The following is an 18,011-nucleotide window of genomic DNA, read 5'->3' as shown; positions in this document are numbered from 1 at the left end:
TCCCTCTGTCTCCAGGACCCCACGGACACCCAAGCCCAGAAGCTCTGGAGTTCCTGCTATAGTGTCATATAGTTCTCACATGTGACCTGTGTGCATCCTCTACTACGTCATCTCTAGACACAATGCAAATAATACGCACACACGTAGTCGTTTTACTGTGCTGGTTAGGGATCATAAGAGGCCTGTACATGTTCGGCACAGTTTTTTCTGAATATTTTCAATTCATAGTTGGTAATGCATGGATTCAGAGGGCTGACTTCACGTGTGTCTGAACAGCAAAGACACAGATGTGTATCTCTATGGCTACCTGTACATTCTTTCTTACTTACTTGTGGTGCTGTGGATTAATACCAAAGCCTTATGCATGTGAGGCAAGTGCTGTTTCACCCAGCTTATCCCCAACTTCCATATTTTTACTTAAAGTCTGGGTTATTTTCTCCAAACGCATATACTTCACCATATCAAAGCTAATGTGCTTTTTGTTTTTTAAATGAAATCTAGTCCATGGCATTAACTACAATTTTGTCTGTCATGTTAGCATTTCAGCACTCAGAAGTTGCCAACTTAAGAGACTCTATTGCTAATAATTCATTGGAAATAATGAAGTAGCCCAAAATAAATCTCTCAAAGAGTCCATTATTAATGAATTTTAATATAGGACATAGTAGTATCCTATGTTCAACTAAGAAATGGTCTTTAAAAATGTACTGTGATAAAATGTGTCACCTCCCTTTGGTACCTGATAACCTAAAGTACAGATATTTGAATTAACCAGAATGCAATTCAGAAAGAACCATGAGCTTAACATCTCTCTTCGATACCCCCAGCAAGACGGACATATTTAAGATACTACTTTGTACCATTATTAACTGTTTCATCTGCCTCTTCACATATGTGGGAAAACAAGAAAAGTCTGCGGAGCTCACAGGAAGCCTAGTTCAATCTTCTTAGTAGCTCATGACTGACAGGACAGCAAACATACACAGAGCTGAAACTCGAAGAGCACCGCACACACCAGCCCACCTCACCCACCCACCCCCAGGCCCTGCTTACGCAGAAAGGGCTTAGCAGAACCTAGCAATTCTATCTATTTAATTTGTCTTCATAAGTTTTCTCCCCCACCTCTAATTTCAAAGGAGCACTTTTTGTAGAAAAAAGCTAGCAATGTTAGTACACTCAAGGTACCATCATTATCAAAGAAACTGAAAAAAATACAAATGATTTGTTCCTGTGCCATCAGCAGAGATCCAACAGCTCACTGATGATGCCCGACTGTGGCTTCTGTGTGAACCGTCCTTCCCTCTGAAATGACACAGTGGGGCTCGCCAGCTCAGAAGGAGCTCGCCAGGACTGAGCAGCTTGCTGTGGGTGTGGACATGGGGCACAGACCAGTTGAAACCCACTGGCTCCAACACCTCAGTTAGGACAGATGTGCACAGAACCACAGATTACAAGGGGGATCTGGGGATTCAATGGAAACATGAACAAGTTTTTTTCTAAAGACACAAGAGATGATCAATTAAGGGCCCCCAAAAGAATCTTTATCCAAGAAAATGTTACCAATGTTTCTCCCATTCTGTCACTTTATGGGGGTGAAATAGCCCCGCCTTTGCACTGGGCCTAACTCCCGTGACTTCCGGGATCTCGTCTGCCTCTGTGTGCCGCAGTCAGCAAACAGCCCGAGGGACACACCACTTGTACCCATGAGTGCGGGGACTAGCCAACACAGCCCAGCAGGCCCTGCGGCTGTGGCCAGCGTGTGCTGTGACCTGCAGATCACTAAGCCATCTTCATTCTACAGCGTGTGCTTAGAAGCGTCACTGAGCAGACCATGTGCTAGTAAGTAGAAAACGTGATCAGTGAAAGACGGGCACTGCTCCTCAGGGTTCTACGAACACAGCTTTTGGTCCACTTGCCAGAGCAAGCCAACTGTCACTCTTAGCGATCACTTTCTAGGAGTACCTTTGTCCAGAGTGTCCAGTGTTGGGGACAGACACAACAGCCCTCAACCCACAGGAAGAATGAGTGCCCACTGCTTCATTTTGTATGCTGCTGTCCTGCTGCTCGGGATGGGGAGAAAGCTGGCCATTCCACCTGATCCACGCCACCTATGGGTGTGTCATTCCTCTTGGCTACACAGGTCACAGTCAGTGCTTCACACAGGATGTTGTGATTCACTCACTGTGAAAGCCCCTGCTGGGGTATGTAATGCTGTGCACCCACCCCATGGTCACATGGTGACGGTGAGTGTTGACGAACACTTTCAGGAAACTCTTGATTTGAACAACGTAAGTACCTGGCCACTAATGAAGTACAAAACTATCTCATTTTAATTTGTCTTCAGGGTGTAAAAGTCTAAAGGCAAATTTAAATTTAAGTATGCTTGAAGTGGATAGACAAAATGTATCTTGTGATGCTATTTAAAAGGCTGGCTCATCTGAACTACCCATGGTCTGCTGAACTCAGAAGTCTGTTCCTGTGTGGAAGTTTCCTCAGAAGCTGTCAGCATGGCCCAGGCTCTGACTTAGGGCAGCACTGGGTCAGCAAGTCCACAGTCACCCCCACAAACACCTCTATTTCCAAATGATGACGACTTCCATTTCAAAACTCGAACAGGATGAAACTAAAGAAGAGCTATCTCATGCCAAAGTTGTGGATTTCTCATCACTCCTACCATGTCTGTAATGGAGCAGGCAGAATCTACACGAAGAGCAGAAAACCACCATTATATCCAAGCAGCTTCACACAGAAAGAGGGAGCCTGCTTAACGATTAATTCTATTTCAATTTAGATACCGTCCGTGTTCCATAAACATGAGACCTCAAATGACAGCCAACTGTAACTGTAGTATATTCACTCGAGTGAATGTTTGTGTGTTTAAGAATTTCAACAAACTCTTATGTTGAAATCTTCAAGTCACAGGTGAGTGCCCACGGGAGGCCCCAGGGAGAGAAGGGCCAATGGGAACCAGGAAGAGGGCCTCACCAGACGCCAAATCTGCTGCCACCTTGATCTTGGCCTGCTGTTATTTGTGAGCCATCTGTGATGGTACTGTTACAGCAGAGCAAATGGACTTGGCTGGCACAGAAGCATTATCCATCCCCAACCCACCTCCTATCTCTCTGCCTGCCTGGTCCAGCTCCCACACTCCACTGTAACACTATTGCAAAGGACTAAGACCAGCCCTTCTGCAAAGGCCAAAACACAGCTGATCTGGCTTACAGATTCTAGCTGAAGAGCACTGTAAAAACAACTATGGGAAAAAAATTAAACAAATATACAATATACAATATCTAAGGAGAATTTGAAACCACAATGTGTTCAGTGACGAAAGTTGCAAAGTGTCTGTTTAATTAACTCCTGGTAGGTTCTGACTTCCTCATCTTCTAACCTTGAAGTAGAAAGCAGTGACACAAAGCTCAGCAATTTAACCAGCCACTTTAAACATGATTCTTTACCAAAACTACAGATGAGGTGAATACTGTTTTTAAAAAGGTTGATACTAAGCTCTTCAAGAGGACTTTTTTTTGAAAATGGAACTTATTTTTAGAAGCTTTTTTCTTGTTGTTGTTAAAGTCATTTTTCAAAAATAAGAAGCTGAGCATGTTGGCATACACCTGTAATTCAAGAGGCTGAGGCAGGAAGATCATAAGTTTGAGGCCAGCTTTGAAAATTTAGCAAGACTCTATCTCAAAATGAAAAATAACACTAGAGAGGGATGTGGCTTAGTGGTGAAGCTACCCCTAGTTCAACCCTTAGTACTGCACAACAAACAAATCAATCCTGGAATAAATAGAGGCACCTACAGAGACCTGATGAGGAGCAGGAGGACACTAACATCTGCTAAGTCCACACGCTCTGACACTATTATCCCCCCCCGCCCCCCTCCTCTCCCAATTCCTTGCTGCCAGAAGCAGCATCATCCCCATTTTGCAAATAAAGAAACTGAGGCTTAGAGAGATTAAACACATGATAATTTTCTACATGCACTGACTGCTGAGTTTGCAGAAATGATATCTAAAGTTTTTGCCTTTATGGCAGTCTCCCAGGAGGGAAAGGAAGTGTTCAGCCCACAGGTAGATAGCAATGTCTGACAGAACAGAGCATGGAAGGGCGCTGAAGAGAGGACAGCGAGAACAGAGGGAAGCAGCACAGAGAAGAGTCCTCAACCAAGCCATCTGTCCAGCCTCTCTCAGAGAGCACTGCTGGTCAAAGGGAGTCCTGAAATGCTTGCAGAATTGTTTTGTACTTTCACAGCACAGGTCATGTTTCTGGAATAGCTCCCTAACACTAAAATGAGAGATTCTTTAGTACTAAGCCCAATGGAACCCTACTGTTAAATTCTAGAAAATAGTGATACCCCTGTTTGAGATTTCAACTTAAATGTACAAATAGAAAAAGAGAATCAGCAAGAATGATAAGAAATAAGGCTGTGTGGGAAGAGCTGAGGGAAGTTAATCTGTTAAAGGCTGCAGACCAACCAACAGGAGAGTGTTGCCACTCCCCAATACACACTGCAGCCTTGGCTACCCTCGTCACCAGCAGGGCCACGTGCGGTGTTCATACATGGGCTTCCCCGACTTTCACCCCAAGCCACCCAGAAGAAGCAATTACTCCTCCTTTGGACCACCCTTCTATCCCAGAGCTCTGCCCACTTTCTGAATCCTGCCTCTCTTATCTACAGCCTACGTGGTTCAATGTAAGCAAAGCTTTCCTTCCTCCAGAGCTTATAAAAATACTCTAGGCTCTAGAGTTGGTAGACATTTTCCAGCTGCTATCTAGCCTTACTGCTGGGGATTTATGAAAACTTGTACTAGGACTTGGTCCTTTTTCTGACTAACATTTATAATAACTCAATAAGCCCATTTATTTCAGAGGTCAGGGGAGGGAAGACAAGAAGTAGGGCCCTGATGTAAGAATAATACAAAGTATTTGAAGAATGATAAGTGAAAAATACAATAAAAAGCTTTACCAATTAACCAGGAAAAGTTTTGTCCTAATTAATGAAAATTTAAGTCTTTAGTTCTCAGTATACCACCAGTGAAAACATCATTTGAAGCATGAATTCTAAAAGTTAAGCATGAGATCATTAAGATATTGATGAAGTGGCGAAATCCTCAGTGAGAGAAATCACATGCTGGCCCAATACTGCCAGGCTGCCACGTGCCAAGTGCAGAGCACCCTGACACATGCCCTTGCAGGTACCTTCCCTTTTGCTACTTGTGCAGATGCATGGGCTGAAAGCTCTGTGCTACTGGTATTGACAACAGGGGCTAGTACAGAGGAGGCTCTTTCGTACCCTACTCCCCAGACACAAGTCCTGCACCACAGAGAACATTAAGATTTCTGACAAACTCACCTCAAAGAGTATTTGGAATGTTTGATGTAGAAAGGCTCCTGGAGAGTCAAAAACTTCAGCTGGAATTCAACAGGAAATATTTCATGAAGTTATGCAAATTAGGCACTTGAGCATATATCAAACATACTCCATATTGCTTTAACTGAAGATACATTATTAAAACAAAATTTTGATTTTTAAATACAGGATCATAATTTCAATGACTTTTTTTTTTTTTCCAATACAGTATAGGGCATTTAGGAAATTAACTAATTAAAACCTAAATGTACTCTCTAGAGTACTTTTAATCACCAGGAAGATGTTTATCCAATAGCTGAATCTATCTTTTCCCAAACCCACTGGAATCTCCCAACTTACTGCATGTGTAATGAAAGAATTATTTCGCAAATTGACTTTTAGTGTCCTTGATTCTCCAACTTTGGTTGGCAGAAATGTGTACACATCTTCTGGGGCATAGACTCCTCGGTGATTCAAGTCCACTAGCCTGTTTTGGAAACAAGTTTGAAAGGTAACTATGTGAAACCTATAGTAACAAACTCTTTATCAAACTTTGTGGTGCTGCCTTATAATGGCACCTACCTGATCTACATGAGTGATGTCTACAGGGGGGCTCTCACAATAGTGCCGTTAGGTGACACTCTTGGGGCGCTGCCTTCCTCCCCTCCTAGTAAACCTGGCTCACCTCTCTGCAGCCCTTCCCCAAGGGTCAAGTGACCCTCCCTCCAGGCAGTCCCATGCTGCAGGGAGCTCCTCAACACGCTGACTTGTATGGAGGCTCGGGCAGCCTCTGGCAGCATCCCCTATCTGCAGTCGTGACACCCTCCCTCCCTCTGGACACCTCCAAAACATCCCAGGTCCTGCAACACAAGACTAAAACCATGATCTCTACTCAGACCTGGTCCTCCAACAGTTTCTGTCCTAGGGCTGGTTCTGGCAGCCATCCCAACATCCTCTTCCCTCTCACATCCTTGGGTCTACACCATGGAGGTCTCATGGTCTTCCTTCAGAGTTTTCGCACCCCCTCAACACCACCTCCCTCCTGGACACAGATATAGCGGTAGGCTCGTGTGCATGCCTAGGCTTGCTATGACTCAGCCTACACTATGGCAGAGGAAGCTCTATAAACACAGAAGACCATGTCACTCCACGGCTCCCGGCAGCTCTCCAGAGAAGCGGCCCTGCTCCCGCTCGCACAAGGCCTGTCACGGTCTGCACAACACACACATCGAGCCTCCTGTCGTGCCTCTCCCTTCCCACATGGGCTCAGAGCCCACAATCTCCACTGGTCTCTACACAGGGGAACCCAGAGACCAAGGGGAACCCGCCTGCCCCTTTCACCTGGGCCATGTCCACCCATCCTCCTCTGCTTAAGTGTCCCTTTTCAAGGAAGCTCTTTCCAGCTACCACAGACAAGCAACTTCGGCCATGCTTCCCATTTACTTCTCTCCGGTCCTCTCCATGGTTTGCAATCAAATGTGCTGTGGCTCCTCCTGCAGGAGGAGTCCCCGGAGGTGGGACTAGGGGAGTCCCTCTGAGTCCCCCCCTCTCAGCCCACCAAACAGCAAGCCCTCAGCAGGTGGAGGGAGACAGGTGGAAGTCAGCAGTGTGCTGGGAGCACAGTGTGCTCTTGTTAAGGTTTCTAATTTCTCCCCAAATATATTATTGCTCCTATTAGAAAATAAGTGACCAAATTTATAGTAAATTTAGCAGTTGCTTAACATATTTTTTCTTTTAAGCACCTTATTCCAAAACTAAATTAAGCTTAATTATTAATTAGGATGAATAGAAAAATTTCATTAGGTAGGATTTTTTAATATCATTATTAAAGTTGTATACATTTTAAAGTTTTTAAGAATATACTTGCATATGCTACTTGTGGGGGTGTAAAATGGCAGTCACTGTGGGAAAACGGGGCAATTTATTTTAAACTTAAATACACACTAAGCAGTGACTCACCAATTCTGAGTAAAATCACATTACGCTTACTCCAAATAAAAACATATATCCACAAAAATTCCATATAATAATGTTAATATATCTTGATTCATTATAGGTCCAAATTATGAGACACCTAAGCGTCAACAGGAAAATGAATAAATCGTGATGTGATCATATAAAGGAATACTAAACAATTAAAAAACTATAGATATATTCGATAGCATGAATGAATCTCAGAAAACTTTCTGATGGAAAAAGACATGAAGAGTGTGTGTGTACATGACATTCAAACAAAACTAATCCATGATGATAGAAACTGGAGCAGAACAAATCTGGACCACAAAAGGACACACTGAGGACTTTTTTTTAGGGTGAGGCTAGGCTGGGGTGTAACTCAGGGGCAGAGCACCTACCTAGCATGTCATGAGGCCCTAGGTTCCAACCCTAGGACCCAAAAACAAAAACAAAAAAGAACCTTCTGAGGTGAGAGGCACACTCTGTTTCGTACCTTGACTGGCATGGTAGAGGCCCATGTGGAAACACGGGTGAAGTCACTGAGCCTCTTACTGACCACAGCAAGCCTCTTACTGACTACTGACCCCCCCAAGATGACCACCAACACACCTGGGCAGGACACCAGAGGTCTCTGACACAGCACGTCTTCGAGGAGTGAGTGCATTATCCACTTTAATGAGGGTGTCTGTGGAAGGGTGTGCATTTTCAGGCTTGTTTTCAGCTCTGACACTCTGTATGAAAAAAATCACAAGGTGGGAAGGAGAAATGAACACTCTAGAAAATATACATTAACATTTTGTAATTCTATCATTTCCTTTAAACTTTTTAAAGACTTATGATTTTAAAAACTTCTGAACTACTAGTCCTATTACCTACTTTGTCTAGTCTCCCTTTCTTCTTTCCTTTTTATGTGTATGCACACATACTCACAGATAGCATCATATAATGAAGTCAAACACTAGTTTTATGAAGTTTATGAACAAGCGAGCCAAACCCTGACGTCAAACGTATCAATTAATACACAAAAGAAAATTTAAAAATTAGTGAAACTGAGCAGGGTATGGTGGCACACGCCTGTAATCCCAGCAGCTAGGGAGCCTGAGGCAGGAGGATCGTGAGTTCAAAGCCAGTCTCAGCAATTTAGCGAGACCCTAAGCAACTCAGTGAGACCCTGTCTCTAAATAAAATACAAAACAGGGCTGGGGATATGGCTCAGTGGTCAAGTGCCCCTGAGTTCAATCCCTAGCACCAAAAAAAAAAAAAAAAAAAAAAAGAATTAGTGAGAATGAAATAATATCAGAAAAATATTCTCCATCTTCAGAAGTTTTTCACACAGGTTTCACTTTAATACACAAACAATCTGGCTAACTGCAGTTTAATACTCACTTGTCCTGAGAACTGGACTCTCAACGTGTGCTTTTTGTGAGGCTCTTTAACAGGATGACACTCAACATCCCAAAACTGGGCATAATCCCCTCTATCTCTGGGCAAAAATGTGATGGAGACCTATAAGACACACCCAGAAGAAATGTTCATACCCTGAACACCACACACATGCAGTTAGATTAGCAATACAAAATTTTGGTATTAAAAACTAAAGGAACAAATGCTTTTGCAATGGTTAGTTTGCTTAATAATTCAAAGAGAATTTGAACAGTTTTATTTCCACTGGGCTCAGTATCTATACCAGGTACTTTTGTTTAAGGCTTTATACAACACATTCCTCAAAATTCACAGTATACATTTTGGAGAAAAAGTTTCAAAGTACTAGAGCATTCAAGCAAAAGACCGGGGTTGGGGGGGGGGGGGAGTCCTACCAGAAAAACAATCTGGCTTTTGACCAACATGCTTATGTCCCCCTCTGCTGGCCATAATGCACAAGGACAAAGCTGCAGAGGTAGGGTTGGAGGCTACCAGGAAGAACAAGGGAAGAGCTGGGACTCAGTGATCAGAGCACCAGCAGAGCCAGCTGTCCTGATGACATCGTTCAAGGTCACACACAAACCTGCATGTGTACAACCTGTGAAAAGCTCAATGAGAAGGCTGTGAACACACACACACACACACACACACGGTCCTGGGGATTGAACCCAGGGGTGCTATACCACTGAGCTACATTCTCAGCTTTTTTTTTTTTTTTTTTTTGAGACAGGGTTTTAATAACTGCTGAGGCTGGCCTTGAACTTCAATCCTCCTGCCTCTGCCTCCCAAATCAAGGGGATTACAGGTGTGCGCCACCACATCCTGAAAAGAAGTTATGAATATTTTTGAAATGGTATTTTATGCCATTTACCAGTGTTAAGAGCTTCAGCTTTATCAAAGATTTCAGTGTTGATAATATTGATCACCAGTTCAACTAACAATGAGTCAGAATCTGTGTTTGAACCTAAATGTGAAATACGTAAGTGACCTCATTTCTACCCCTGAAGAACACAAGAAACCTCCAAGCAGCTGGAGGTGAAGGCTTCTGACAGATAGGAGGATAGGTAGGCCTGTCAGGTGATGGCAGCCCAAGGAGGGGACTAAACTCTAAAGAGGGCCCAGACTATGATGAGGAAGCAAGGGCAGAAACGCCAAGGAGACTCCTAACCACAATCACACCTGTCAGACACCCAACACAAAGAGGAAAGAAAAAGACGGATAACACTGCCTGTAATATTAGGTAACACTAAGAACTCTGATGCTTACTATCCTCATATCACACAACCAATGTTTAAAAAAAAAAAAAAATTGTGTCTGCTACTTTAAGAACAAGGTTGTGGGGCTGGGGATGTGGCTCAAGCGGTAGCGCGCTTGCCCGGCATGCGTGCGGCCCGGGTTCGATCCTCAGCACCACATACAAACAAAGATGTTGTGTCCGCCAAATACTAAAAAAAAATAAATATTAAAATTAAAAAAAAAAAAAAAAGAACAAGGTTGTAACTACCTTTCCCCCCTGCTGGGTCACTATTATATACATCAGTGATTGTGCTATAGGGTAATACTTTCCTAAATGGACTCCGAATAATGTGTTTTGCTAATTTCCTTAATACAAATTAAGTGAGGAGGACTAGAAGCCATCTGACACATTTACCAACTACCTGCAAAGTGATAAATAATTAGTTCAACCCTTGATTTTTGTTGTTTGACATGCCAAACAACAAAAATCAAGGCCCTCACAGAGCTTATGTTGCTGTTACGTATTTTATGAAAGGGATAAACTCTAGGGACACAATCTAGCCCACACCTTCTCTTTCCTACAGCTTTCCTGAGACACAATTCACATACCATACTTTATTTATATATTTATATAAACACTCCCAAGCATACAATGTCTTGCATGTTAAACACCTTCTTTGGCTGGGCTGCCCAGTCCTTAGAGACAGCCAGGGCCTGGGCAGGGGCATGCCTTAGACATGCAAACTCACTCACAGAGAACCCATCCTGGGAAGCAGGGCTTCTCTCTGTCAATCAGCTGACACTTGGCCAAAATTTATCAAGCTAGCCAATCCCAACCTGCTCACTTGCGCTGCCTTGTTTTCCTATGGGAATCTCACGAGCAGCTGTGGTATGAGCTACCCCTGGTTCCCGTTTTCTGCCATCTGAACAACTTGCTGACCGCTCCTCCTTCCAGCTCGGCATGAGTAACCTCTGAGACCAGTGAGAACAATAAACCTTGATTTTCTTATGCCTCCCTTGTGTCCCTTTATAGCAGCAACTGACTGTGGAAGAACACAGAACACCGCACAGGTTACCCAGGCCAAAGGCAGTCAGTGGTTTTCAGTGCATTTAGACAACTGTGAACCATGAACCAGTCTTAAGATATTTCCAACAATCCAAAACGAAGTCCTACACCATCAGCAGCCACTCCCCATCCTCCCATGGTCTAAATGGACTTCAGCCCTTGGGATGAAGAAGAGCACTGCTGAATCCCAGGGGCTGTCGAGCACCATGGGGGACATCTGAAGGGGCTGAATCAGGTCCAGAGATGAATGAAGACCACAGAGATTCACAGCAGCTGGAAGACACACTGGGGACTGAGCCACGAACACAGAGCTCTTCCTGAGCAGCAGCAGGTTTCCCTGGCTCTGGCTGGTAGGCACAACTGTCATGTAGGCAGTGACATGCACTGGAAGCGCTGGCAGCTGAGGCCCTTACCCTGAGCAGGGTGCTCGTTTAGCTGCCAATTCCCTCACAGCGAGACTTCCTGCTGTAGCAGTGGAAGGTGCTGACTGCAGCGAGGAGGCCCCTTTCCCTGAGGCCAGGGCTGGGACAAGGGAAAGAAACATGTGGCTAGATCAAAGGAGCAGCCTGACCTGCCAACTAGCTATAAAATAACTCCCAACTCACCTTCTGGATTCCACTGCTTTTCAGAATCCCAGAAATAGGAGAACATATGAATGCTGCATAGGTAGCTCTAAAAACATCTCCACTTTCATCAACTCCCTGCAAAGTGGTAATTTAAACAATTAAGCAAAAATTGAAGGAATGAATGGATCACTTCAGAGACACAATTACCTTTACGGTTATCAAGGACAGAGCAGCCCAGGTCACAGCAGATGAGGAGGGCGCAAAGCACTCCCAGAAAACGGTGCGTCCCATGGCTGGGCCCATCATGATGGCTGTCCTCACCACACGGAGGCCATGCGTGGCAATCTCTAGAACCTCTTTGGCCCCAGTGTCCTTCATGATTCTGTTTACAGTGTCAAGTGACTGCCTTCCCTCAAAGGCCAGGACCTACACCTCAACATCCCAAACAATACCAGTTCGTCACATCTCTGTATTAGGTGTGAAAACTATCTTTTGCACACATTTTATTGTTTTTAGTTTATGGCTCAAAACTAATTTTCATGAAAAATCCAAGGCAGAGAGGCTCCAGTGTTGTAACAACACAGATGACAAGCCTGCTCATTTCAGGCAGTGCCCCCTCCTGCACCACAGCCACATCAGCGTGGAGAGGAAGCCAGTGAGCACACTACAGTGCCTGATAAGATGACCCTGAAATCATTTCAGATAAAAATCAGGACTCAGAGACACAATTAAATGGAGCTAGCACATATTTTTACACAAATTATTTTAACCTGTCAGTTAAAAAGATATGTATCATCCCATCTACTAGGAAAATCAAGTAAATGAACTGGTGGGACAAACAACTGCAGCATCAGCTCGTGCTCCAACACCCCATACAGAACTAAGGCAGCGAGACGGGTGCATTCGAGATCATCATGACTGACCTTGACATATGGTGGAGCAAAAGACGACAAGTGCCACCTCGCGTCTGCAGGGCCATGATTCTCGAGCTCCAGGCAGTTCTCTAAAAGGAACAGACATACCACAACTCACTCTGAGAGAGTCCAGTGATGAGTAGCCCTCTGTGACAGGCCTCGTGACCTTGCTACAAGGAGGGAGCCCTTTGTAGTCCAACAGGAGCTTCAGAATTTTCTTAAAAAACTCAAGTGGTCAGATACTTATTGATCCTATTTTAAGCCTAAGACAAAGATGCTGAACGGCTACAGCAAGAGAACAAGATGACAGTGAAATGGAAAGACAGCAGTGCCACCCACTGACATGGAGAGACTGGGACAGGAGAAGGCCTGTCGTGGGCATGTTACTCTGACACACCTGAAAGATGCTCAGGTGCAGGAGCTGAGCCAGTGCTAGGCAGGTACCTCAGGGAGCTCACCTGAGCACAGAGTTAGGGATGACAGGAAACTGCTCAGAAGAACACAGAGAGAGAGGGGTATGGCAGGTCCAGGATCCAGACATGTCAAGCTTTGGAAGTTGAGGCTGAAGTTCACAAAGAAATCTAACAAAGAGCAAGTGAGGCTGGAAAACCTGGAGCATCAGCATCCAAGAGGCTATGAGAGGTGTTCTAAGGAGGAAGGAGAGGCTGAAACTCAAAGGGAAATGGGGCTCTACAGTGACCTCCACAGCTGGAGCAGTTTCAGCAGCTCTGGGCCTGAGGAAGGGAAGGCAGGCAGCACAACCTGAGAGCAGGAGGGACGTGGAAAGCAGGCAGCTGCAGGGAGAGGTGGCAGCCCAGGAGGCACCTCCTTGACTGTGGTGGCACAGGTGACCTTGGGGCTGATGGAAATAGAGGCACTCATGACCCAGGAGGCATGGAGAAAGTCCCTGAGCAGGCAAGAACAGGTGGTGAGACTCCAAGCAGAGGCCCTGTTTATGAGAGAAACAGAAGCCTTCCATTCTCATTTAACAGCTTCCCGATTCCTGTGTGGGGCACCACTGAGAGCTGGAAAAGAGAGAGAAAGTGCAGATGAGACAGACCTATGAGGGAGAAGAGACACACGCAGCTGGGAGGTTGGGTCCAAAGCCTCCGGATAAAGGGGCATTTGACCATGAATCTGTCAGCAATGGCTATACCGTTTTGTCTAGGACTGTTCCGTGCTAGGGACATGGAATACAAGACAGGCGGATTGAACCTGGGTCAGAATGTAGAAGGAGAGGCACACAAGACAGTTAAGGAAGGATGTGAGACAGTGGCCATGATGGCAGAGCATAGGATCCTAGGGGCCTAGGAGGAGGGGATCTGAGCAGGGTGGTGGGGAGTGCCAAGGCTGCAGGGTTTCAGGCTGGAGGCCTCAGCAAGGTCAGAGAACTGCTGCAATCCCAGAGTGAGTGAGCTGGAGAGGGTGGTGACCAACAGTCAGCCAAGAGTCAGGCTTGACACTGTCTGCAAGCAAGGTGAGCAATCAGGGGTGAAGAGCAAGGTCCAGGAGAGGCCCAAGGAAGAAGGAAACTGAGGCAGAAGGACAGAAAAAACCAGTAAGAGGCCAGAAGCCAGGGGCCCAGGGAGGGCCATTCTGTGTCCTAGCCACCATTCCTTTCCATTAGAAAGGAGGAGAGACAGAGGTAAAGGAGAAATGACCTCAGGATATCTGAGGGGTATCCTCGACAACATGGTTATATGGCTATTGTACAGGTGGTGTGTGAACCCGGCTGTGCCCACTTTCCTTCTCTATCTACTCATTCATCAATTCTGGTGAGAGTTGGAGAGGAATGGTTCATCATCAAATAAAATCTAAGATTCTTGGAATCCACAGAGTTACTGAGTGCCTAGATTTCATACTTCAAGATTACATTTCCAAATCCAGCCCACCACTGAAATGACTGTCAGTGACACTGGATTTTCTCCTGAAGCCGGGGAGAAATTTACACTCATCACTATGCAAAGGTTAACTTAGAAGAGAGCATTAGGGGCTGGGGGCACAGCTCAGTGGTACAGTGGCTGTCTCCCTATGCGAGGCCCAGGATTCAATGCCCAGCATCACAAAAACGAATTAATTTAACTAAAAAACAATTGAACATAAAGACTCGATAGCCATAGACATTTGACCCACCTAATACCGTGATACATACCTGAAGTTTTACCAGGTTCTGTTGTGGGAAAAGTAACAGTTTTGCTTCTTATTTCAATTTTCGTGGAAGGTGGCTTTGTCAATGGTTTCACCAAATGACGAAAGGAAGGCTCAGGTGCTGGGGTAAGAACTCCAGATAGACCAGAGGCCGAGTGAGGTAAGAGTTCTCTTTGAGTCAAATCTTCTCGAATTTGAACTTTCACAGTTTTCTGAAATGAGCCGAATAAAAGAATAAGAGACAAATAAACCCATCATAAAAGAGACAATTCTGATTCTAAATTTATGGTAGAGAAAAGAAATGCCAAAAGAATGAAATGCTGACTTAGAAATTAAAGTTTATTCAGACCTCAACTTTGAGTCTATCTCCCCAACCACCTTTTTTTTTTTTTTTTTTTTAAGGAAAATTTTGCAAATTAGCAATGGCTTTTAGGCCTCACTCTCAACCCCTAAGAGAATCGCTCAGATCACTAAAGGCAAATTCTGTACTAAGTGCTCTAGCTAAATAAACCTCACTGGGCTGGAAGAACACCTTCACATGACTTCTGAAATGTAAGGGTTAATATGGATTATGAAACTGAAGTGACAAAATAAATGTTGTTCAGAAAAACACTTTACAAGTACCTTCTGTCCACTGTCACAGTGTATATAGATCAAACCACTCCATGGGAACATTGTCTGCTTTGTGGATAAGGAGGAATTAGGACTCACAAGAATTTGTAGTTTACTCCTTAAAAAAAAAAAAAAGAATTTCACAATAAAAACCATGAATATCCTGTACTTCCATAGCAGACTGATAAGAGTCACAAATACTGTTCTACCAGCGACCGACTATTTCCTGTGTCTGGGAGACAGCAGAGAATGAAGTCAGCTCCCCACATTCCCATGCGCAGCTCAAAGGCTAACAGGTGAATTACAAAACCCACCAGGCATGGGCAAGGTGCAGGTGAAAACAACCATGCCAGAGAAACACCATCTCAAAAGCGATTAGAACAGAAGGTCTCACTCTACAAATGCTCTGGGCCTCTAGATAAGAAGACAACAGCTGGAGAGCAGACTGGAAGAAAGGGTTTGAGGAGATGAGGGAGAGGAGACGTGAAGTGGGAAATCGGTTTCTTTGTCACCCACTTACTGATCTTTCCTGAGCACAAAATTCTTTAATACCCACGAGTGCCAAAAAGGAGTTTAAACGTAAATCACATGATCAGATGTATGACTAAAAGAAATTATTAGTTACACATGTCAAAAATGGTAGAGTGAGGTTATTTTCCACTGCAATTGGTTATATATACAAGGCCGTGGAGAAAGTGAATTGTGAAGAAGGTGTTCTCAAGCACTAGTTGGAAAGGGCCTGCTGCACACGGTGCTTAGGAAACCCCAAGTGCATGCGGAGCTGACTGCTCAGGTCCCTGCAATGTTTCTCTGAAGTGTTCCTGTCCCTGCCTTTGTTCAGTCTCCGCCAGGTAAACTCTAAAAAGTACATTCATCACTTGGGCAAAAGTAAGTAAACTCCATTCGTTCTGCAGATCTGCTAATCTCAAGTGTGAAGCAACTTCCAGATGGGAAAGCTCTGGGCTAGTCCAGGTAAAGTCCCTGAAAAGCTGCAGAGTTGCAGCTTTACCCACTATTGGTAATTAGCTTCATACAGGGGGAACTGTGCATGAACTGCCTACCCTGAAAGACTTCTCACACGATTCTGTGTAGAAAATGATCAGCTGGGTTATGGCTTAGCTATCCTATAAGTCAGGAAGCTCTGAGTATAAACAGTCCTTCATAAACAAACAGAATATATAATCCAAACCAAGGAGGTAAAAGGCAGACCATCTGGTTTTAAGATCCCTCTATCCCTCATCCAGTGCCCTGGTTTATCACTGCCAGGGGATTCTGGAGGTGGAGTGCTGCATTAGAACGTTCTTCAACCTTCCATCCCAGGGTCACTGTTCCACCTCAAACACGCCTGTCTGCCACGTCAGGCCACCAGCCCTGATGTGTATGTGATCTCTTGAACCCCCGGATGCCCCACAGAGCCTGCTGCACTCTGTAGTCAGCATAGTACAAACTGTCACAGTGTTTGCAGTGTTAGGGACAGAACCTACCATCATACATGGTAGGTAAAGTACTTTACCACTGAGCCACACCCCCAGCCCCTGAACAAATTTAAGTAATCTATTATCTGACCCATGATAGCACCTGAAGAGCACAAGGATATACTTACTCAGGGGCGATAAACCCATGCTGTGGTGTGACTGTCAGGCAATGTGCTGGCCAGTACAGCTCAAATTTCAGCAATCTGACAGAATGATTTGCAATCTGGAAACATCCAGTTTTTGCCATGCCATCTGTTATCAAGAGATAAATGCCATGTGTTATCTACTGAACTAGATTAAAAAAAAAAAAAAGACATGTCAGTAATAAAAGTGAATCCTAAATAAATAAACTAGTAGAGCAGCTTATTTTGCTCTTCTCAACCACTCACTCATAAAAATTTCAAACCCCTGTTAAAATAAGTCTATCTGATAAACCTTAAAACTAACTGGCAACACTAAACAACATTAAGAGAAAAACAGACATGAAGGCTGCTCCCGGCTGGTGTGCACTCTGGCACATGTGCATGTACCTAGTATGTTCCTACTACAAATTATGTCAGTGTCACAGGAAGGACAGGCCAAGTGCCGGTGAGCTCGTGGGGTGCACTGTGGCTCTGCTGAGCACCGTCTCAGGGTGAGGACCACACCCAAGTCACGTCTGAGTCAGGTCTCAGTGGCAGAAGCTGGTCCTGGATAGGCCATCAGTCCAGAGTGCACGAAGCCGTGTGTACCCCAGCTGAGCCCTGGGTGCTGGGGTGCAGCTCTCAATTCCCAAACCCACTGCTGACATGCTGTTGCCTCACTACTCACAAGAAGAAGGTGCTATCAGAATCAAGTGCTCTGGCTGGACAGTCCAAGTCTCTTCAGAGGCCGAGTTATCTTGAGGTGGGTGGCTAGTTTGTGAGAGAAAAGGAGAACCCTGAGGACCTCTAACTGGTAAAACATCCAAAGAGACATGGCCACTGTGTTTTCCAGAAGTTCCCAATTCACTAGAAAACAAAAATTTTTAATTAAAAAAAATCAGAGAAAGAGGGAAAAAATTATGAAAAGACAGTTTGTTTCATATATCTTATATTAATTCTTCATAACTCTAAAAACATTAAGACAAATCTAAAAGGACATTATATGTCATGGGTTTTTCAGTGAATAAAAATCCGCCATATTTTAGACACTTAAAAGTAGCATACAGCTTGGGGATACAGTTCAGAGAGCTTGCCCAGCACGCCCAAGGCTCTGGGTTCAACATCCAGCACTTTTCGC

The 18,011-nt window shown here is 44.5% G+C and overlaps 1 protein-coding gene across 3 annotated transcripts in view; it reads right to left on the bottom strand.

Annotated features, from left to right (window-relative positions):
- Positions 1-18,011, bottom strand: part of Cep192 (centrosomal protein 192) — a 103,047-nt gene that overhangs the window by 1,375 nt on the left and 83,661 nt on the right. For all 3 annotated transcript variants that reach the window (XM_046462706.1, XM_046462708.1, XM_046462707.1), the window contains exons 36-45: positions 17,562-17,740; positions 16,880-17,003; positions 15,289-15,394; positions 14,669-14,876; positions 12,526-12,605; positions 11,642-11,737; positions 8,699-8,818; positions 7,922-8,043; positions 5,717-5,843; positions 5,360-5,418 (exon numbers count right to left, since the gene is read on the bottom strand). In XM_046462706.1, coding sequence (XP_046318662.1) covers positions 5,360-5,418; positions 5,717-5,843; positions 7,922-8,043; positions 8,699-8,818; positions 11,642-11,737; positions 12,526-12,605; positions 14,669-14,876; positions 15,289-15,394; positions 16,880-17,003; positions 17,562-17,740 — 1,221 coding nt within the window. The remainder of the gene's footprint in view (positions 1-5,359; positions 5,419-5,716; positions 5,844-7,921; positions 8,044-8,698; positions 8,819-11,641; positions 11,738-12,525; positions 12,606-14,668; positions 14,877-15,288; positions 15,395-16,879; positions 17,004-17,561; positions 17,741-18,011) is intronic.

This window comes from Marmota monax, unplaced genomic scaffold (genome assembly GCF_021218885.2).
Source record: "Marmota monax isolate L192 unplaced genomic scaffold, Marmota_monax_Labrador192_F-V1.1 WCK01_AAM20220418_F8-fsc00180, whole genome shotgun sequence".
Classification (NCBI taxonomy): Eukaryota; Metazoa; Chordata; class Mammalia; order Rodentia; family Sciuridae; genus Marmota; species Marmota monax.
This window is presented reverse-complemented; position numbering and strand designations above follow the sequence as displayed.